Source organism: Lissotriton helveticus, chromosome 10 (assembly GCF_964261635.1).
Source record: "Lissotriton helveticus chromosome 10, aLisHel1.1, whole genome shotgun sequence".
Classification (NCBI taxonomy): domain Eukaryota; kingdom Metazoa; phylum Chordata; class Amphibia; order Caudata; family Salamandridae; genus Lissotriton; species Lissotriton helveticus.
In genome coordinates, this window is record NC_136071.1 from 906,538,612 (window position 1) to 906,562,228 (window position 23,617).

General features: G+C 49.5%; 1 protein-coding gene across 2 annotated transcripts in view; it reads left to right on the forward strand.

Moving 5' to 3' along the window:
* Nucleotides 1-23,617, forward strand: part of ZDHHC3 (zDHHC palmitoyltransferase 3) — a 122,932-nt gene that overhangs the window by 79,450 nt on the left and 19,865 nt on the right. For both annotated transcript variants that reach the window (XM_078663552.1, XM_078663553.1), the window contains exon 6: nt 6,876-7,006. In XM_078663552.1, the coding sequence (XP_078519678.1) occupies nt 6,876-7,006 (131 nt within the window). The remainder of the gene's footprint in view (nt 1-6,875; nt 7,007-23,617) is intronic.

Sequence of the window (23,617 nt, forward strand, 5' to 3'; positions counted from 1 at the left end):
ACCCAGGCCTGCAGGGCCGATTTGAAATCTTCTTTGGTGCTTAAGCCAGTGGTAGCGATGCCTAGATCTTTGCAGAATTGCTTCAGTTCCTTGTGACTGTAGTCTTCCATTTTCTCCTTCTGGAATTCTGTGCTCATGGTCGCAGTGGGTTTTTCTGGGTAGTGAGTGAATCACTCTCTGTACGATCTGCGTGGGCTCGGATCCCAGCGCTTGCCACCAATGTTAGAAAGGCGACCCGGGGGAGGCAGAAGATGTCTGACTGACCACCCCTAGGTCCACCCCTCCGTCGAGAAGGAGCCGAGCGTTTACTGAGAGGCCTCCTGAATGAGGGTCCTCTCCTAGGATCGTACAGCAGAGTAATCACAACACTACAGATGGACACCACACAAGAGGTCAAGTTCTTAAGCTTTTATAACTAGTAAAAGGTTGCGGGTTCTTAGTAGTATGTACAAGCAGATCGAGGGATCTGTAAAGTCTCGTAAAGGGGGGTAAGGTAGCGGGACAGTCTTACTCTGGGCGGAGGACGGGATACCCTACGCACAGCTCTCAATCCTCGAGCCGGGGGGTTCCGAGAGGTCGAGCCGCGGCAGCGCCAGCAGGCTAACAGACGGTTCAGCAAGGTAGGCCGCGGCAGCGCCAGCAGGCTCTCAGATGGTTCAGCAAGGTAGGCCGCGGCAGCGCCAGCAGGCTCTCAGATGGTTCAGCAAGGTAGGCCGCGGCAGCGCCAGCAGGCTCTTAGAGGTTTCAGCAAGGTAGGCCGCGGCAGCGCCAGCAGGCTCTCGGATGTTTCAGCAAGGTAGGCCGCGGCAGCGCCAGCGCAGGCTCTCGGAGGTTTCAGCAAGGTAGGCCGCGGCAGCGCCAGCAGGCTCTCAGATAGTCGTCGGGTTACGGATGAGTTCGTCTGGTGTCGGCCGTGACAGCGTCAGCAGGGCTTCCAGTCCAGGATACAACTGGCGTCCTACTCCGGGGCGGGCCCAGATATAGGACGGAGGTCCTTTGATGTCCGGACCCTCGCGCCTGGGGGCCAGAGGGGCCGAGATGATGGTGTCTAGACACCCAGCAGGGGGGTGGAGCCAGCGCCCAGGGAGGCCGGAGGGCGATCGATACCAGGCGTCCGGGGACAGCTGGAGGGCCATCGAAACTCCTCTCCCTCCGGATCTGTCGAGTGGCCACTCGACCACCTGGGTGGATCTTGGTGCCTCGATGTCTGGGTTTCGCTGGGGCCGAGGCCACGCGGTCGTGACGTGGTGGGCCCAAGATGGAGTCGGGTCCGGCCTCGTGCTTAGGTCGTGAGGGGCCTACGCTGGGGCCAGGCCGATGATGGGGGTCCGGGATGGTAGCCGGATCGGTGGTGTTGGGGCGTGCAGGGTCAGGCAGAATGGGCCGCCCGAGGCCCGGAGGAGGGCGGATGTCGTCCGGGGCCCGCCATGCGGGAGAGGTAGGACCACACCATGAGGCCGGGTCCAACAGTAAGCAAGAAAATACCTATTTTCTAAAAGTGGTATTTTCAAACACAGAACATAAAAATCATCTTTACTAAAAGACACATTTCTACATTCTGAGTTCAGGCATACTAAACTCTGTTTCTCTATCTTGTCCCAATGAGAAGATATACTCGTAAAATATTTCAGAGTATTCCCCATTCTATCGTATGGGACAGATAGCCTTTCAAAATTGAAAAACTAATTACACTGTAGTTCAATATTAGGACATATCACACACACCAGGACATGTCCTACCATTCACATACACTGACTGCATCATGCCCGTAGGTGTACCTTGGGCCTTCCTTAGGTGTGACACATGTAATAAAATGGAAGGTTAGAGTTTGGCAAGTGGGTGAACATGGCAGTAAATACTGCACGCAGACACTGCAGTGGCAGGTCTGAGAACCTTTGAAAGGCTGCTTGTGTGGTTTTCACAATCAGTGTTGCTGGCCCACTAGCAGCATTTGATTTAGAGGCCCTGGCACTCTCGCTGCGCTTTACCAGGGACTTACCAGTAAATCAAATATGCCAATCATCGAAGCACCAATCCATAATCCAATTTACAATGGGAGCACTTGCACTGGACAGCAGTGAAAGTGCACAGAGATACTAAACCAGCAAAAGAAAAACCAGGAGATCCGAAAGCAAAAAGACTGGGGAAACACGCCAAATGATGCCAAGTCTAACAATCGCCCATCAAGTTATGGCTTTCCGACGGACATGCTGACATTTTAGCGGAACAGGAGGCATTGCACTACTCGGCCAATTCCAACCGTCCGAATTGGCAGAAATACTTGGAGGTGGTAGAGGCCAGACAAGTAGGTGCCCACTCCTGAATATATATAGGATACTGGTGGCTTGCGCAGACCGGGGAAACACGCACACTGACGATGTCACGCCCTAGTATAGAGGTGAACTGCTCCTTCTGCCCTACTCTTGCATACCCCCTACGCCTACAATGGCAAAGGTTTTCCTCGACGTTCCTACACTAAGTAACCTTCTCCTCCATCCTAATAATTTTCATTGGCACTATACTGCACTCAGTCGAGGTCACATAGTTGTTTCTTCCACATGTTACATGTTGTGGGTACTTCTTGCAATGTGTTTATATACAGTTATTAGTTCTTTCTACTGCAAATCCATGTATGCAAGTAGATTGTGACGCAGTATACAATGTATGCATAATGTAAACTGTGATAATCCTATAATAGACAAATAGCTAGCATTGTGATGGTATTGTAAGCATCTAAACTCTCTACTGAATACTAAAGTTTTTTAAATCCTAAATAAATACCTATCCAAACAAAAAAGATTAATCATGTCTTTGTTCACAGGAAAAAAACTTTACTCGGTCAGGGGATGACAGGAAGAGAGTTGAGCATCTTCCTGTGTGCTTACCAAAGTGACTCATCACATATCCTGCAATATTGCTATGGAAGTCCTCCCATGGATGCTTAGATATGACCTGCTATACCAAAACCCCTGCATTCCACTGAGAAGCACATGTCTGTTGTTGGGACGGAAAAGTCCCTTGCATGATGACAGATGTGCACCTCTATTCTTAGTCCCCAAGCTGCGAGGATAATCGGGATCCCTGGTGCGGATTTTTGGACATTGGTGCCGTTACTGTCCTGTACACCTTAAAAGGGCTAGTTCATTCTAAAAATTCACTGATCTGTGGGGCATGGGCACATCTTAGGAAAGATATTTGGCTTTTAACCCCTTGCATGCTCATGACGGGGACCGTCGAATCCCGCCGACTATTCAAATTGCCCGCACAGCGCGAAAATTTGCGCCGCAAGGAAGGGATTGAGGTAATCATAAAGAGTGAAACAGGGGGCCTTTGTAAACGTTTGTTAGACATATATCAGTGATGCTGACATTTAGGTATCACCCACAAGTAACTCCCATAGCCTGTGTTCTGGGGCTATCTGGGCCGGAGTTGCTCCTGCTGTGACAGACTGCCTCCTGGGCAGGGAACAGAGCAAAGGAATATGTACATCAAAGGAAGTACACCCTGCAACACGAGTTTCAAAGCATGACAATCTTAATCATATGTGTGTCTTGAAATGGATTATATAAAGTGGAGTTTGAAAGTCCCAAATGCTCAACTGTCAAGCAGTGTAGATAGTAGGAAACCCAATATACCCTTGGAGGCTTGGGCAACTGAACTATTTTAAGTAAAAAGCGCCTACAAGGGATTTTATTTCAGGAAAGTTCAATAAGTGACTGTTCTAAAAAATGTATTTCTGAAGGTGAGTCTCATAAGAACATCCACCCAATGGTCCTATGACAACAGTGAATCCAATTCAAGAACACAAAAACATGAGAGTATGTTATTTGTTTGGAAAAGTAAATTTTTTATATATCAATTATTCATTAAAAAGGAGCACAAAATTGAAAATTAAATCAGCAACAAATCATGAAAAGAGGTAAAATCAAATTAACCCCACAAATCATGAAGAACATCTATACCAACGAAATTGATAATTACATATTTCCTTATGAAAATAATGGTCACTAAAGATCTGCAAATATCTCAGAAATAGATGTTAAAGTCGACGTTTCGGTCTCGGTGGCGTCAATCCGTCAGACCATCTTCAGGACAGTAGATATTGCGTATACGTATGACCCTTTTAAAATCAATAGTTCCACGATAAAGCCTTATCGTGAGTATGGAGTCAAATCCACAAGCAGTAATTGCGAGAGTCACACTGATCAAAAGTTCAAGATAGACAAACAAACGACGATGATTAAGTGAGCCAATCTATGGTATCAATTTCGGGGGAAAGGGATTCAATCTTCCAATCACCTCTTCTATGAAATATGTAATTCGGCAATGTGTGAGCTTCAAACAATCAAGTCTTGTAGCAGTAAAGAGTGAGAAGTAGAGAGTGAGAAGTAGAGAGTGAGAAGTAGAGAGTGAGAAGTAGAGAGTGAGAAGTAGAGAGTGAGAAGTAGAGAGTGAGAAGTAGAGAGTGAGAAGTAGAGAGTGAGTAGTAGAGAGTGAGTAGTAGAGAGTGAGTAGTAGAGAGTGAGTAGTAGAGAGTGAGTAGTAGAGAGTGAGTAGAGAGTAGTAGGGTGAGTAGAGAGTAGTAGGGTAAGTAGAGAGTGAGCAGTAGAGATTAGAGAGTAGTAAGAGTGAGTAGAGATTACAGAGTAGTAGAGAGTGAGTACTTCTGTTGGCAAGAAGTAGAGAAAAGCAGCAGTGTGAAGAGATGGCGCAATCCCTCTGACAGGATGGATGTATGACTCAGGGGGGCACTCAGCACGGGGTCCAGGGAAGGCGCTGTGACGTGCGGGCAAGGCGAGCTGCAATGAACCCTATGCTCTTTAATCCTCAATAATAAACATGCATCACTTTCAAATCACTTTACAGAACACATTACGTATATTCGTTCTTGTTACATTTCTAAGAACAAACGTCACACATTTTTGTAGTCTCTAAGGACTATCAGAAAGACATGCCTCCTAACACACGTGCTCCCGATTACTATGTTTCTTGTCGAGCGCTGTCCTCCCCAAGTGAGCAGATCTGAGCCCAGCTTTTAAATAACTCCCTCCCCGAACACACCCACCTAGCCATGACATTGGCATGTAAAAAAATCGATGCCAGCAGCGTAAATTACTAGCTGCTAGGCCTCCCCCTACATTGTAGAAAACTGTGCGTCCTCGCTTTCAGGCCAGCATACCATAACAAGCATCAAAGCATCGATCTCTTAGCTTTATGGGGCCATGTGTTTGAAACACATGGCCCCATAAAGATAAGAATCCTTTTGCGATGCACACGGAAGTCAGACGAGCCCATCCAAGTGGGCCGTCTGACAAAGAGAAAAGTGCACGTCACCGAAAGCTCTTTCCCAGTGGCTATCCACCGTTTAGCATAAACGGTGACGCCGGCCAATTGGAAAGAGGGGCGGGGCTTTAAGCCCGATACTCAAAGCTACTAAAAAAACATAAAATGTCGCCAGCGAGACTGCGCATGTGCGCAGCCCACGCTGGCAAGACCTTAAAAACAGCTATTGCTATAATTGGGCTGTTGCCCATGTGCAGGCTAAAGTCAATGTACCCATATGCCAGAAGGGGGCCACTGTGAAGGAAGATACAGTGAAAGAATCTGCTATTGCACCAAACGAGCCGTTACCCTTGTGCAGACGAAAGTCGATCAACCCATATGCCAGATGGGGCTGCTGTGAAGAGCAACAGCTGTTGACTGGTGCACCCTATGCGGAGAGGGAGGGACTTTGTCATGCTCAACGTGTCACCAAAAAGACACTGCTGGTTTTGATCCATGCACCCGTAGCCCAGAGTAAAGCATCGAAAGCTGAGAAACTGCCAGCGACCTACGTGAGGGATCAGAATAACTTTTGGTATCATCTGCTGCCACTGTGAGTCAAGAGTTGAAGGGGTACTTGGCCCAATGGCGCAGGGCTCGCAGTAAGTCACGGATCGAAATATCTCTGGTAAAAGGGCTCCACCTCCACGATTGAGCCCAGTAGGCCCTGCTAGCCCTGTGACTCTCAGAAAGGGGTTCTGACATTTGCCAGCATCAGCTGTCAATCCCCAAGATATTGTCTGCTTACGTAGACCTCATCATTGAAGTATAGCTTTAATCATGAGGCACAATGAGCACAGGATCCACATCTGGGCATACAGATCACACGTAGGGAGCCTGCTGCAAAAAGAACAGGTGAGGCCTGTGTACTGTCAGACATGACCTAAGTAGGCTGAAACAGGACATGGGGTTGCTTGTGTTCCCATATCGAGGGGACTTGAGGTGGCACTTAAAACTGTACTGTTTCTATTGGAGCATAGCCAAGTCTGTTTTGCATATGACTGGTCTCTATCTAGAGTTGCATAGTGGGCAAAAAAATGATGTACTGAAACGCAGCCTAAGCAATCACCAGTGGCCGAGCTTCATTCAAGCCTTCCCTTCATCACTTTGTTGTTTCTGTCAAAGGGTCCATCCCACTCGTTCATTTGTACCATTTTTTTATGTGTAGGCTAATACATTAATGTGGATTCCACTTTGCTGGTTAGCGTGCTTCCAAAATTCCACAAAAATAGTGTTTTTTGTAAGTTCAATGTTGCTATTTTTTTTTTTTTTGAAGTGTTTCTGTTGAACTCATAAAAGACGAGTGAAGCTGTACATATGTAACTGACTTTCTGCAGGGAGTGAGATTTACTACTTACAGTGTACCTCACTTTATGGTTTTCCAATCTAAATAATTATGGCAGGCTTTTAATTTGTTTGAGAAACTTGATAAAATTGTAAGCCCTCCAAGTTGTTTTTCATCAGTTATTTGGACCACCCATCAACATTTGTTAAAGTTTTGTTTATATAATGTTGTGCTCCCTATGTTTACATGTCTTGTATGTTTTTTCCAGCATGCAGTTCTTTCTCCCCACCAACAACAGTAATCCTGCTCATCCTTTTATGTTTTGAGGGCCTTCTTTTTCTCATCTTCACATCTGTTATGTTTGGGACACAGGTGCACTCCATCTGTACTGATGAAACGGTAAGTGTATTGCCCCTTTCTTTTGTTTCTTTTCCCTTTACTTGTTGTTTTATAGTCTGTTTTCATTTTAATTATTGTTGTGTTAATGCATTGATGTTTGTAAAGTACCTTTATACAACATATTGAACAACAATTTGTAAAGTGCATTTATACAGACTTCAGTTTTTAATTTATGTACCTGGACAAGGTGTGGACAATTCAAATCAGTAACCATCTGTAGTACATATTGGCAAACGTTGCACAACATAACCGTTTTTGCACTGATTTGTAAAAGCCAATCTATTGTGTCCATACTTTAGCTTTAATTGTGACTTTGTAGCGTCTTGTCTTTGTGTACATTCAGAATCCTGTCCAGTGTTTTTGCCAGCACCAGTCCTAATATTCAGTTACAAGGCATATTTGAGCCAACATTCCATTTGCTTTTTGAGTGACTGGTCTCTAACCCTACATTTAACTTTTCATCTACCCCTTAGAAAGCATCCTGGTGCATACATATATGTAGTTAACCTTCCCTAGCCATGGTATTTCCTGCATCCTATTCAAAAACAGAATGTCTCCTGTGTCCATACCTTGTCTTTCCCACCAGTACACTACGTACCATCAGTAGGTAATCTCCTAAGGGTTTTGTATTATATTTTTTGCTTTGAATATTTTTCTTGATTAGAAGCAATCCTTATTTTACAGATACATTAAATATGGTAACCAGTCATGAACTAATGGGCGCTCTGCACAATCAGGAAAAGTAGTATCATCCAAGTCTCCAATGGTGCTCCAAGGGGACAAGAGGTTGGTTACCAGACTATCCCACTATTATCCACACATGTAGAAAACAATATATACACAAGATTTCGCAGAGTGCTCTGGGAAATCTTGTGTATAACTTATTTTACAGATGTTAAGTGTCGATGTTTTAGCACATATTCCAGTAATTAGATAAGCATTCCCACTCAATAAAATGTCCATTGCCCGATAGCAAACCAGTAAGAATATGTTGTTGTTAGCTTTTACACAATAAACATCAGTGTTCAGTATCGGGATATTTTCACCTTGGGTAACGTAACACTGTTTCTGCTATATGCCTTGTGTCTCATGTCACTCAGTTTTTGCAGCAGTTGCCCAGCTTCTGCACTCTAGTTAGGTCACAACAACACTGGGGTTACACTGAGTTCAAGTGTACACATCCATGCCACTGTCCTTGTCGAGCGAAATCTTAGAGAAGCAATTGTTGACACCCTTCTCCATGTGGCATACACTGACTCAAAACTCTTAGGAGCCTGTCAGCCCTGCAGCCTACCTCCTCAGGATAGTCTCTTGTATTCTGCCCCCCCCTGGATTTCCTGTCTTTGAAGGAAAGCGGATTCCTTGGCAGTCGGCTCAAACCTATCTGATCTGTCTGGCCTCTATTATCTGTATCTGAAATTGTGAGATCCTTCCCAACTTCTTCCTGATCCAAGTGGAGGTTTACCTCCATCCTGAGCTTAGGCTTTATATTTTCTGTATTCTTTGTTTTTAATGCTCAGTGGGTATTAGGAAGCTGAAGATGCTGCACAATACCCTCATATTCCACTGTAGCTCCTGCCAGCTCTAGTGCTATTCCCATCGAACACAGTACAGCTCCCACTGACCCTGGTGCAGATCCCAAGCCCAGACCTGTTCCAGTCAGTCTGACTCTACATATGCCACTGACTCTGATACAGTTTTTGGGCCCAGATCCGCACCCAGCCATTCCATCTAGCTCACAGGGATCAGTCATAATGCTATGGATGTGTCATGTAGGCCGCCTTTTGTGGGTCTGAACACTGACCCAGACAGTGGTGCAAGAGACCACAACCTGCATGCAACCAGTAAAAGGTCTGGATTCTTTGGAAGAGCATTGATTTGAGGTCTGGCATCCTTGCCGGAAAATGAAGCCCTCTTTGTGCTGGTGACAACAATCCCTCATATCTTGAAGCCTGTCCTGGCCTTTGAGAGAATGCCAGTTCCCCCTCTGCTTTCTAATAGCTGTTCCTGTCACACATTTGATCATGTAGGCATCCTTGCTCTCAGAGTGTACCGAGAAAGAGTATAGGTGTATGCTTGACTTGTGCAAGGAGACTGCTTAGCAGAAACTGGTAATGTCCTGGACCTTCTCATCACCACTGCCATGACCATGAGCTCCATGTTGCTCATGGTTAACATTTGTGGTGTACATCTTTGGATATTTGCTCAGAGGCTCAGAAAAGGGACTTCAACCTACAGTTTAATGGGAATAATATGTTCGAGGCATGTGGGCTGCTGAATTCATATCTGTGCATAGATCGCCGCCTAGTGTTGGGTCCGGATGATTGCACATTGTTGTCCTGGAAGAGTCTTCGAAGTATCACGAGATAGGTGGCCCTCCCCTGGACTACAGTGCGCATGGGCATCCTCTCCATCCTCAGATTGTTTTTTTCCGCCATTGGGTTCGGATGTTACTATCTTAGCTCAAGTTAGGAAAACTTTATTCACAGCCAAAAGGCTTTCAACAGCGTCTGTATCGTTTCGTTCGGTACCGGTACATTCGTTTCAAGAGGACACCGAGGACTTAGACGATTTTCTTTCCACACTCGACCCGATCTCTATCTACGATGGAAAGAAGTCCATTCAAGAGGTGTCCACTTTGCAATGCAAAATACCCGCACATTGATGTCCACCCGGTGTGCAACAAGTGCCTGTCCCCGGATCACAACAAAGCCAACTGTATGGCCTGTGCCCGGTTCAGGTCGAAGAAAACTCTTCGAATTCGACGCGCGGCTCGATTAGAGTCGAAAAAGTCAGTGCCTGTTCCTGAAAACATCTTCGGAACCGAAGACGAAGAGGTCGCTGATCTGGAGGATCAGGAATACTGCTCCGATCCGGCTTCGGGCCCTGACTCCGAGTATGACGCCGAAGACGAAGAGGTGCAAGAAGAAGACGAAAACGTCGTAGAAGAGGTAGGAGACGACGCAGAGGCCCTTGGGGCCGTAGAAGATAGCTCAGGCGAGGAGCTAGGCCCACCCGGCTATACGGGGGCCAACGATGACGCACTCCATAAGGCTCAGGTCGAGGGATCGCCACTAGGCCTCACCCAAGATCTACAGTCTCGTTCTACAGCCCCGCATACAGGCCCGGCTTCGAACATTGATATAGAGCCATCGGTTTCAAACCCGACATCGGTCGATCCTAAGATGTCGAAACCGAAAGTTTCACTGCAAAAGCCGAAACCGAAAGTGAAACTAACTTTGGTCGGCTCCAAGGCCTCAAACCCCTCGGAGCCGAAGAAACAGAAAATGGCCGTCGATGCCGAAAAGCTCAAGAAGGTCATCGAACCGACAGTTGGGGCACCGAAGACCAAGGTCAAGGCTGTCGAACCAACAAAGCCGACGCCTAAAGGAGTCGACACACACAAAAGACTCGGACCGAAAGACGGAATCAACCCTCGGTCGAGACCTGCGGACAACACAAAGACTGGCTCTAAGGACCCTGTCGATTCGACGCAACAGAGTCCATTCATAGCCAAGGAAGTGTCGGAGTCACTCCGACGCATCAAGGATAAGGCTACAGCGGGCTGGTCAAAAAAGGCCCCGACACCAAAACTGGTCGGACACGTTCAGACCGCGTCGGCACCGATCAAATTCGGGTTGCCACCCTCAGTGCGTCCACAGATGTTCGATCCGAACAAGGATTCTGGCGCCGTTAAACAAGTGTCGATGGCACTGGAGGCTACAGAGGAGCCTGAAGACCAGGAGTCCAGGCAGTTCATCGACTCGGAAACTGGTAGACTGTCCATATATAAAAGGAAAATAATTCCAGAAACACCCATGGAGTCATATAGGATTCCTTTGAAAAAGAAGAGGGTTTCTGCAATGTCACCGGCTCTTGTGGAACCCCTCCATTCCTTTGGACAAGATCCACAGAATTTTTCACCCACATACTCAGATGTGGATGCAGGGGATGACGAACATGAAGTTGACCCTCATCATGTGGACACTGATCCAGATGATCAAAACCAAACATGGGCCGACCCGGCTGACTCAAGGGATCCGCACACTGCCCCTGACACTCATGTGTACAGTGTGAAAACATCTCCTACTGAGGACACTACTGCCTTTAACGCCCTTATTGAAAGAGCGGCCAGTAATCATAACGTCGATCTACATGCTGACCCTGTGGAGGAAGACTTTCTGGTCGACACCTTTTCCACTTCTGAAAGAACAGTCAAGACCCTGCCCATGCTAAAAGGGGTCATTAAGCATGCTGCTGACATTTTTAAGGACACCACTAGGGCCAGGGTGTTAAACCCAAGGATTGAGAAAAAATATAGACCGGCACCTGTGGACCCTACGTATATAAGGGGACAGTTGCCATTGGACTCATTCGTTGTTTCTAATGCACGAAAGAGGACAAACTCCCAGACTACAGGTGATGCTCCTCCTCCGGACAAAGAGTCAAAAGTTCTGGAAACTTCAGGAAAAAGGGTTGCTGCGCAGGCGGCTAACATCTGGCGCATTGCCAACACTCAGGCACTCTTAGCCAGATATGACAGGGCCCATTATGATACCCTTGAGACACTGTTGCAACACCTACCAGATCAGTATAAGGAGGGTGCAGAACTACTAATCCAAGAAGGGAAGCTTATCACCAATGCTTCCATCAAGTGCGCGCTAGACGCAGCTGACACTGCAGCCAGGGCCATACACACTAGCGTTATGTTACGGAGGCATGCCTGGTTAAGAATCTCGGGATTCAAACCAGAAATACAAACTTCTATCCTCAATCAGCCAGTTAACCCGGACTACCTATTTGGACCTGAGGTTGACACCACCCTTGAAAAAATTAAAAAAGACACGGAGACTGCAAAGTCTATGGGGGCTCTGCAGTCACAGCAGTTTCGGGGTGCCTCCTTTCGTCGCTCCAATGCTAGGGGCCCTTCAAGAGGCCAATCCACACAACAAACACAGTACAATAAAGGCAGTACACAATCCACCTACAATAAGAACACCCGAGGTGGATATCGTGGAAACAACATCAAGGGCAGAGGCAGAGGAAACAACAGTTCCAGATCCTCTGCCAATAACAAACAGTGACGCCTTGTCACTGCCCCCCGGAATTAACATCCACTCCACCCAACATCCCACCAAGACACCGTCCTATGTCCGCAGAGCACTTACACTTATTGCAGCAGGAGGTCGTCAGCATGCTACAAAAAGGGGCCATAGAGCTCGTGCCTGTAGAAGACCAAGGCTCAGGGGTGTACTCTCTGTACTTTCTGATACCAAAAAAGGACGGGTCTCTCAGACCTATACTAGAGCTCAGGCCTCTCAATAGTTACATTCTGTCAGAGCATTTTCACATGCTCACCTTACAGCAGGTTCTGCCGTTACTCAGTCAGGGAGACTTCCTCGCAACACTGGATCTCAAAGATGTGTATTTCCATATACCCATCCACCCATCGCACAGACGGTATCTCCGGTTCACTATTCAAAATCAACATTATCAGTTCAAAGTCCTCCCTTTCGGAGTAACAACGGCACCCAGGGTATTCACACAGTGCCTAGCGACAGAAGCAGCACACCTCAGGAGACAGCACATACATGTCTACCCTTATCTGGACGACTGGCTTATTCAAGCAAAGTCGGCCCAGCAGTGTGCCAGCCACATGTCCCACACCATTCATCTTCTTCACAGTCTGGGATTCTCGCTGAATTATCCAAAGTCATATCTTCAGCCCGCCCACGTGCGACAGTACCTGGGCGCGACAATAAACACTCTGGCAGCCACGGCTCTGCCAAATTCAGCGAGAATAAACAGCATGCAGTTGCTGATACAAAAATTCGGACCTCAACACTCGCTTACAGCGAAAGTGTTCATGCAGTTGATAGGCATGATGGCCTCCTGCATCTTCATAGTCCCGCACGCGAGGCTACATATGCGTCCGCTTCAGGAGTGCTTGGCACGTCAGTGGAATCAGGCTCAAGGACAGTTAACAGACCTAGTGTTGGTGAGCGGTCGGGCATTCAACTCTCTGCATTGGTGGAACCCACAAAACCTTTGCAAGGGCCGACCGTTCCAAGAGCCTGTGCCACAAATCATACTGACGACGGACGCGTCTCTCCAGGGATGGGGAGCTCATGTACTCCACTACACAGTGCAGGGACTATGGACAGCACAGCAAAAGAAGATGCACATCAACCTTCTGGAACTGATGGCAATGAAAGCTTTCAAGGTACACTTGTGCAACAAAGTCGTGTTGATCCGGACGGACAACATGACTGCCATGTACTACATACAAAAGCAGGGAGGAACACACTCTCCACAGCTGTCTCATCTGGCTCAGAGCATGAGGAAGTGTTCCATTCAGAGGAACATCTTCCTCATGGCGGAACACCTCCCGGGCAAGGACAACCAGATTGCGGATCTGCTCAGCAGACACAGCCACCAAATGCACGAGTGGGAGATACATCCATCAGTACTCCACCCGTACTTCCAGCAGTGGGGTCATCCACAGATAGACCTGTTCGCCACAAGGGAAAACGCAAAATTCCAAAGCTTCGCCAGCAGATTCCCGCATCCACAGTCGCAGGGCAATGCGATATGGATGAACTGGTCAGGCAAATTTGCGTATGCTTTTCCCCCAGCACCTCTAATACCGCTGGTGGCGCGCAAACTGAGGCAACACTCACTGACTCTCATCCTGGTTGCTCCAATGTGGGCACGTCAGCCATGGTACACCACGTTTCTAGAACTGTCCGTGGTACCGCATCAAAGGCTGCACCTCACACCCAGGCTTTTGACGCACAGCCATGGCGACATTCAGCATCCAGATCCTCAACAGCTCAACCTGCCGATCTGGCTCCTGAGGTCTTAGAATTTGGCTACCTCGACTTGCCCCCCGAATGTATGGATATCATCAAGGAGGCAAGACGGCCCACAACCAGAGCATGCTATGCGTCTAAATGGAAAAGGTTTGTCATATATTGTAACAACAATGACATTAACCCACTGGATGCATCTATTCCAAACATTATCTGTTATTTGTTGCATTTGTACAGATGTAATCTGGCGTACAGTTCCATTTGTATACATTTATCCGCATTAGCAGCTTACCTTCAAAACAGGCAGCACCTCTCACTATTCAGGGTGCCTGCCATTAAGGCTTTTCTGGAAGGTCTCAAAAGAGTGATCCCTCCCAGACACCCACCTTCACCCGTCTGGAACCTCAATGTGGTCCTCACCAGGTTAATGGGACCACCCTTTGAACCTCTACACTCTTGCGAGATTCAATTTATGACCTGGAAGGTGGCTTTCCTAGTTGCCATTACCTCACTATGGAGAGTTAGTGAACTCCAGGCACTTACCATTCAAGAGCCGTTCATACAAGTCCACGCAAATAGAGTGGTACTGCGCACCAACCCTACATTCATGCCTAAGGTGATTTCGCAGTTCCACATGAACCAAACCATTGAACTACCAGTTTTCTTTCCTAATCCAGAAAATGTCGCTGAAAGATCCCTACACACGTTAGATGTCAAAAGGGCTCTTATGTACTATATAGACCGAACAAAGGGTTTCAGAAAAACAAAACAGCTTTTTGTTGCCTTTTCTCCACAACACAAAGGCAACCCCATTTCAAAAGCAGGAATAGCCAGGTGGATCGTTAAGTGTATACAGATTTGCTATGCTAAAGCTAAACGCACACTAACCATTCCTCCAAGGGCACACTCCACACGTAAATTAGGAGCGTCCATGGCTTTCCTGGGGAATATTCCTTTAGAAGAGATATGTAAGGCAGCCACATGGTTCACCACACATACATTTACGAAACACTACTGCGTAGATGTGCATTCTAAACAGCAAGCAGCTGTAGGACAGGCTGTTCTCAGAACTCTTTTTCAGACTTCTGCAGCTGGCACGGGCAGCCGCCGCTAACAGGAGGGACTGCTATGTAATCTATGCACAGATATGAATTCAACAGCCCACATGCCTCGAACCGAATATGCTACTTACCAGTATGCATCTGTTCTTGGCATGTAGGGCTGCTGACATTCATATCGCCCACCCTCCTCCCCGGCGCCTGTAGCAGCTGTAGCATTCAGAATTACTATGTAGCATGGACATCACTCGCTGTATTACACTCCATCTCTGCCACAATGGCGAAAAACAATCTGAGGATGTAGAGGATGCCCATGCGCACTGTAGTCCAGGGGAGGAGCCACCTATCTCGTGATACTTCGAAGACTCTTCCAGGACAACAATGTGCAATCATCCGGACCCAGCACTAGGCGGCGATCTATGCACAGATATGAATGTCAGCAGCCCTACATGCCAAGAACAGATGCATACTGGTAAGTAGCATATTTGATCAACTGACGAGAGTTTGCAACTGTACAACATGCCATGCTCACAGACAAATCCCAGAGCACATTACAAGTGTTGCTATCAAGATCACTTTCAATTTTCCACTTGGTGAAGGACGTTTTCCACTGAACCTCTGACAGGAGCCACCTCCTTCTTGGGTATGAACAAGTAGTCAAAGGGGCGTGGCTTGGAGGCCGATGGAGCCGGTTGTGTGAGCGCCGGGCTCCGTGTCGGCCCCCACAGAATCCTGTATTAAAGTGCCCTAGCTGCCTGCCTACGGCGCCGGGATTCGGCAATTATGGAGAACCCAGCCCGGGGAACTGCCCGGTGATTGAGAGAGCGCGCGGTGAGGGCTCCCGGATCCTGGACGACCTGGGCTTGCTATGGAGAAGGAGACATGAAATGGCGGCATGCCTAGTGGGAGCGCCTGGGCCTCCGGAGATCACGCGGTGAGGCCGCAATCCGTCGAGCGCTGTGGTTGCGGGGTCATTGAGAGCGGCACCCGGGACCCGAGGTGAGAAAGAAGCATAGCGCTACCTATCTGGAGCGCGCTCGGGGTGCGCCTTCCTTCGGCGACCCAGAGGTGCGCGCCACGAAGAGAACGAAGTCTGTGATCCCTGGGCGAGAGGTGCCCGGCGACCCGGAGGTCGGACTTGGGGGCCCCCCAGGGTCGGTGGTGATCCACGGCAGCGGAGTGCAGCGAGCAAGGTCTTCCGGTGGGGGCCCGGAGTGCCAGAGGTAGCATCAGAAGAGGCGACCCAAGATTGCGCCACACTGAGTGGATGCGCCGGAGCCCCTGGGGGTCGCATTGAGAGGCTGCGGACGCTGGCATTACAGGAACGTTGGAGGAGCAGCGCTTGAGGCGACTGAATTGAGCAGAGACGCCCACCCAGAGCGTGATCAGGGTGGATCGTGTCCCCGGCGGTTTTGAGGTGAGAGGCTCGGCGGACGGAGGGGTGGTGTCCTGCGGGTGAGGAGTTCTCGGCGGCCCGGAGTCCTGGAGTCGGGGCCCCCCGCGGTCAGTGGTGGGCAACAACAAGAGTGCTTGAAGTGTGGGAGAGATTCCCCCCCCTTCCTCCCTCAAGTGTCTGCAGGCCCTGATGAGGGGAGCGTGACCTGGATTGCAGCTCTGGGTTGAAGAGGGGACCGGGAGACCAGAGGACTGAGGTACCCTATGAGCAGGGATCACAACCGACCAGAGTAGGAGCTGGAGCCCATTTGAGTGCGGCTGGGGGTTGTCTATCGGGGGACAGCTGCAGGAGGAACGTTGGGGGCCACGCGGACGCCAACCGAGAGAGGGGCCCCGGTGCTCTGGGGCAATTTGAGCGACGGCAACAACATTGAGCACCCGGGAACTTAAGCGGCAGAGACGAACGCACTCCTGTCCCGCTGTTGTCGCACGCCGGGGACCATGGGGAAGCCAAGGGGGAAGCAGGGCGGAACGGCCCAACAGTCGGAGGGCGAGCAGCAGCCCCAGGGCAAATTGGAAGTACACGAGGAGGCACATGACCCGTAACTGCAGCGACAGCTTGATCGTATCCTAGCGGCGATAGCGGAATCCCGAACAGCCCTACAACAGGACATTGCGCATGTAGCGACGGGGCTGGGGCTGCTGAAGGCGGACAACTCTAAGCTGGTGGACAGGGTGAAACAAGTGGAAGGGACATTGAAGGAGGTAGAGCCAGCCCAAAAGTTATTGGAGAGCAAGATGGTGGACGCTCTCGACCGAATCCAAGCGCAGGAGAAGCAGGCAGAGGATGCTGAAAGCCGTAACCGGCGAAAGAACATTCGTGTGGTGGGGCTGCCAGAGAAAGTGGAGGGGTCCAATATGGTGCAGTATTTGGAGCAGTGGCTGCGGACAGTGGTGGCACCCGAGGGTCTGTCTTGCTTTTTCACGCTGGAGGGGAGCGCATCGGGTGCCTGCCAGGCCCCCACGGCCGGGGCGTCTTTCCCCCCCCCCCCCCCCCCCCCCCGGCCCGGTTGTAGCTAGGCTCCAACACTACAAAGACAGAGACTTGCTCCTCCAGAGATCGCGGACAGAAGGGCCCTTTGAAGTCGATAACAGCAGAGTGAACATATTTCCGGATTATACTTTGGAGATCCAGAGCCGTCGTACGTCATTCTTAACAGTGAAAAGGGAGCTGCGATCGGAAGGCATCCAGTATTGCTATTGTTTCCCGCAAGATTGAAAATCATGCTTGATGGTACCACTCTTTTTCATGACACTCCAGAGGACGCATGGGCGTGGCTGGTAACGTACAGAGCTAGGGCAGAGTGAACAGAGAAGCGAATGCAGGGAATTTTGGAGGGGGTGCCCAACGTAGGTCACAGCGCCTCAGCCGTAGACGACCAAGGGTGCAAAAACTGTCTCAAACGCTAACCGAGCTGGGGAAACAAGATGCGCTGGATGCGGTACCGGCGTTATCTGGCAATCAGGCCATGCAGTCACCGGAGGGTACGGACACGGAAGGAGAAAAATCAAGGTAGGACACAGAGACGTCGGAGGTTGGAACTGTTCGGATGCCTCCGGTCACTCCGGCCCCGGCAGATGAACTCCTGGATGAGTGATAGTACATATCTTTGGATGCTGGAACCCGAGAGTGGTAGTGGGGGGTTGCAAATGGTCCTCGCATGAAGTGGAAACAACACGCTGACGCTGAATGGTGAACAGAGAGGGAATGCTGGGTGGCGACCCGGAGGCAGGGGGAAGTTCCTAGATTGTGGTATCTTGTTAGTTAAATGACTGGTGTGTAGGTCGGGTAAAGGGCGGAGAGTTAGAGGGGGGCCTCAGCGGAGTTCACATGCGGGTGCGGGCGGGCACCCGTCGGCACCGAACCCCCCCCCCCCTCTAGCCCTTAAGGCAAGCCTGCGGTGGCTATCGCTGGGCCTAGGAGTGTGGTGTGTGTGGGCATGGTTTGGATGGGGACTAAGAGTTTTGTCAATGGAAGGAGGAAGGAATCGAAATGTGATAATGGGGACAACACCTGATTTAAAATGTATTACCTGGAATGTGCGGGGACTACACACGATGATACGTCGACACAAGGTTCATGCATACTTGATTAGGAGGGGAGAACACATAGCACTGCTCCAGGAGACGCACCTCACTAAGGCGGAAGGCCTAGCCCTGCAGCGTAGATGGAGGGGCCAGGTTTTTAACAAGACTTATTCGGCATTTGCGAGGGGGGCACTGATTTGGATCAGGGCTAGAGTCCCCTTCCAGGCGCTTAGGCACACGATAGATGGCGAGGGCAGATTTGTGGCAGTCAAGGGGCGCCTTTATGGCAGGGAGGTGACCTTATGTAGTATCTATGCTCCTAATATGGACCACGGCGGTACTAAAGGGGGTGGTGATGGACGGAGCATCTGAACCAATCAAACACTCACACCCAGTCAACAGATCTGGGTTTAATCCATCACCGTTCTTTAGCCCACTCTGCCACCCCAGTTCAGACATGGCCATATGCAAATCAGTCTGACCCTGTGCCTCATGGGAACAGTCCAGCCCGAACTGCCATGCCTTCCCTGGACCGGAATCAAGCTTCCTAGGACCGGTTTCTGGTATTTCAGCCGTCTTCAGCCAGGCTTGCTTGAATCCAGTGGCAAAGTGAGCAAGGGACTCAACGTCTGAGCATACCCTGCCAACTTATGGCGAACAAAGCGGTACAAAATGGGGTGGTGTTCGACCAGGTACGATTCCTGGACCGGTTATCAGGCACCCTTGCACAGTTCCTAGCGGGCCCAATAATAATGGGAGGGGACTTAAACTCGATTACAGACACGCTTCTGGACAGGTCTCATCCTCCCCTGGCAGACACCCCGGTTCACAGGCTGTCCAAGTGTAGGGCTGAATGGCAGGCTCGATGGCATTTGATGGATGTATGGAGGTTGCATCACCCGCAGCATAGCGACTATTCTTATTTTTTGGCATTGCACAAGGTTCATGTTCGGCTCGACGCCTTTCTGTGCTCCCCAACAGTGGTGTCTTCGGTGACCCATTCGGAATATCTCTCGAAGACTCTGTCGGATCATAACCCGTTGCTGGTTACGATACACTGGAGGAGGGACAAAGCTGCAATTCCCACATGGCGGCTGCGCCCAGAGACGCTAGATGATCCGGTGTTTCGTAGTGAGGTGGAGGCGGGGATAGTGCATTATTTCTCCGAGAACACAGAAACGGCTACTACTAATGTGGTGGAGTGGGACGCCTTTAAAGTGGTGGTGCGAGGATTGTGCATAAGTAAATATGTTGGAGTGAGGCAAACCCTGCTACAGGATGTCAAAACGGTGGATAGGAGGCTGAGGCTAGCGGAACAGGCGAGGCCGGAACATCCAGAACTACAGACCGAGGTTACAGAGGCCAAGGAGAAACTGGCTGAGGAGGTAGAAAGGCTCCGCTGCTTTGCTTACAGGAAGTACGCTCATGCAGAACGTGATAAGGCGGGGACACTGCTGGCCTGGCTGGCAAATCCCATACTGAGGGGCTCTCCAATCCTGGCCTTGAACACGGGTGGGGGTTCCATGGTTTATACCTAAAAGGAGATTATGCAGGAGTTTCGAAAATACTATGAGCGACTGTACAGGAGTACGTTAACGGCAGATGAACCTGAAATTGAGACCTACCTGGGAGAAGTAGCACTTCCGCAATTAGATGAGGAACAGGCGAAGTCTTTGGGTAGGGATATCACCTTGGAGGAGATAAGAAGTGCCATCAAACAGATGGCACGCAACAAGACCCCGGGGGTGGATGGGCTGCCAGTTGAATTTTAATTGCAATTCCTGGACTTACTGGCACCAAGGCTTTTAGAGGTCTATCGAGAAGCGCGGGAGCTAGGACGACTTCCGCGGACGATGCGGGAGGCCCTTATAGTTCAATTGTTGAAGACGGGGAGGGATAGGCAGCGTATCGCCCTCTATCGATGATGTCCATGGATTATAAGATACTTAGTAAGGTCCTGGCGTCGCGCCTGATGCAGCATATGACGAGCCTAGTGCATGAAGATCAGGCAGGGTTCATCCCTACTAGGAATACAGCCACTAGCGTGCAGAGATTGCTGAGGGTCTTGGGAGAAGCTAGTGAGAGTTCGCCTGGGGCGGCAATACTTACTGTAGACGTAGAGAAGGCCTTTGATAGCCTCGAATGGCCATATTTGTATAATACGCTGGGCTGTTTTGGACAGGGCAAGGAGTTTGTGAGATGGACGGCGGTGTTATATTCCTCGGCGGTGGCGCGAGTTAAGGTGGGACAAATGATTTCCCCCAGATATGAGGTAGCGCGCGGGACACGTCAGGGTTATCCTCTTTCTACGTTATTATTTGCTTTGGCAATAGAGGCACTGGCGGCGCGGGCTTGCTTGGATCAGTGGTACAAGGGTCTACCCTTCAGAGGGGACCAGCAATATATCTCCCTTTACGCAGACGATGTATTATTGTTCTTGGCGGACACGGGCGAGTCGCTGATGGGAGCGGCACGACTGTTGTCAGGCTTTGGGGCGATTTCGGGACTGCAAGTTAACTGGAATAAGACATGTCTGTTTCCAGTACAGCCGGGAAGGGGGATTCCCGAGATGTCGCAGGCTGTCAGATGGGAACCATCTTGCTTAGCGTACCTTGGGGTTCATATATATCATGGTGCTGGTGATATGCTGGAGGGAAATATAGGGAGAAGCATACGGGCCCTAAAAGGTAGTATGACGTTTTGCGGTGCCCTCCCACTCTTTGTGATGGGGAGGATAGCGCTGCTGAAGATGGTAGCTCTCCCCCGACTGCTATATCTTTTTAGAACACTGTCACTATGGGTGCCGTGCTCAGTGTTTGCCAACTTGGAATCCATATTGGTGGGGTTTGTCTGGGGATCGGGGAGACGTAGAGTAGCACTCAAAATATTGATGAGGCCCAGAGCAGAAGGTGGCCTCGCAGTGCCTGATTTTTTTAATTGTATTATAGCAGCGCAACTACAGGTATTTACACAGGCGGTGGCGTTAGAGTTTAGGGGTCCGGACTCTGTCAGAGGGGGAGGCATCCCGAGACATGTTCTGTCCTTCATAGCCATGCAGCAGAAGTTGGATCTCAGGGACCTTACACTAGAAGAAAATACATTGAGGTTGTGCTGGAATAGGTCCCAGAGGAGGGCGGGAGTGCGGCACCCTTATTCTCTGGAGAGGCCATTGAGATGCTGACGGCATTGCCACATGGAGGGGACTGGTCCTCACTCAGGGACTGGGAGCAGGCAGGAATCCAGGTCCTGGGAGACTTATAGTGGGATGGGGAGCTGATGTCCTACCAAGTGCTGCGGGAAAGGTTTGATCTCCCCGGGGGTGCTTTCTTGACACATGCGGCCCTAGCGCGTGAGATACAGAGACATTGGAAAGAGGGACAGACCGAGCCTAAAACGACAATGGCGTGTCAGTATGCGATGATGGCGGCTGGCACTTTCAAAGCAGTTACATGCTTATATTCAAGGGTGTTGAACGTGGGGCTGGTCCCACTAGATGGATTGCGCCTTAAATGGGAAGGGAGCATGGGAAAGCCCATACCAGAGGCCACATGGGGGCACATACAGCGTAGTGCGTGGAAGGGGACTAGGAATGCCCGTTTCCAACTAGTTCATTTCTTAATTCTACATAGAGCTTATTTGACACCGGGGAAGATCATGGAATATTATAATGCCAGCAGCGTGGCGTGCCCTCGGTGCGCAGTGGTGGGGCCAGACCTGGACCACACGATATGGAGTTGCCCGACTCTGGGGGATTATTGGACGGAACTGGGTGATCTCCTAAACCTAGTCACAGAACGCCAGCTGGTTTTTGACATGGCCAGTTGCTTACTACACTGGTTTCCTCATACCCCCAAGACGAAAATTACTAGTACGTTTTTAGAAATGCGCTTGATATTAGCGAAACTGGAAATTACGATGTGCTGGAAATCGAAAGAGGGGCTCAGTGGTAAGAGATGGAGGGGGGAGATGCTTAAGTGGACTAGTAGCGAGGGAGCGGTTCATTACCAGATGGCAATGCGGCAGAAAAATGAAAAGGCGATAGAAGTGGCGAGACCTTGGGAGGAGATGGCTCAGTTTCTGACAGCCCATATAACTGAACGGGGGAAGGAACAGGAGGATGGGGAAGCACAGGGGTAGATGTTGACCTAAGAGGAAAGTTCCTGAAGCATTCAAATCAAGATCTCCTCTTTATATTGACCCAATTTAGGGGGCACATCGGTGATGGGGAGGGGGGGATTGGTTGGGTTGTTGTCGTTTGTTTAGCTGTTAACATAACGTAAACAGAGATGGTTGAATTTGATTAACGGAGGGTGACTTATGCAAAGATGTTAGCATAGCACTCCAAGTGGAACCGTGTTGGACGCATCAGTGAAAGAACTGTATTGCAGAATGGGAGCAGTAAGATGTTAATGGGGAGAAGGGATGTCTTTAATTGTATATCTATGCCTTTGGTTGTGGAATTGAAAATCAATTACATTTGTTTACAACAAAAAAAAAAAGCAGTCAAAGGCAAGTGGCTTTAGTGGAAAAGGCAAGCCTGTTCCCTAGCCACAGCAGAGGCTAATGACTTTCTTGGGGCATCTGTCTTTTTCTGAGGGCCATCTTGGGCGGACCTCACCGCTCCAGTGTGAGGGGAGGGCCTATTCTTTATTACCATCAGTAGTCCCAATAGGAGGATCTTCTTAGTGTGTAAAGAATGCTCTGCTTTATCCCACAGCTGCCTTCATCCAGTCCATCCCTTTCTCGGTCAGCATCCCAACAGTTTCTGCAAGAGTTCATAAGGTTCAAGGTTGGATCTTAACTGGCCCCCAGAAAGGGAAGAAGGAATACTACTTATGTAACAATGGTCTAAATGCTGCCCTGGGACTTGACCAAGAGTTTGTCATCTATGGGATGCTTTGTATGATTGCACTGATCTGTGCTAGGTTCACTGTTTCATCAGATCAGCATGAAGTGGAGAATCTGGCTTGTCTCAATTTTGTATTCTCTGTGAACTACCCCAGTTATTTCTTGGCGCTTTCTAAGCGTATTCAGTTCATCAGGACAGGTCTGTACTCCAGTATGTGACTTCCTTCTTTCCTGAGAGGGTAACTTCAAGCAGCCTGATGGTGAACTGTTTTCTCATCAACAAAACAAGCTGGCCTATTCTTTACAGGGACTACAGGCATCCTTCATAGTGTGGTGTTGCCTGTGCCAAACTGCAAATGTGCTCTCTCCAGTTTGAATTGGTGGAAGATTAGAAACAAGTCTGAAAAGTT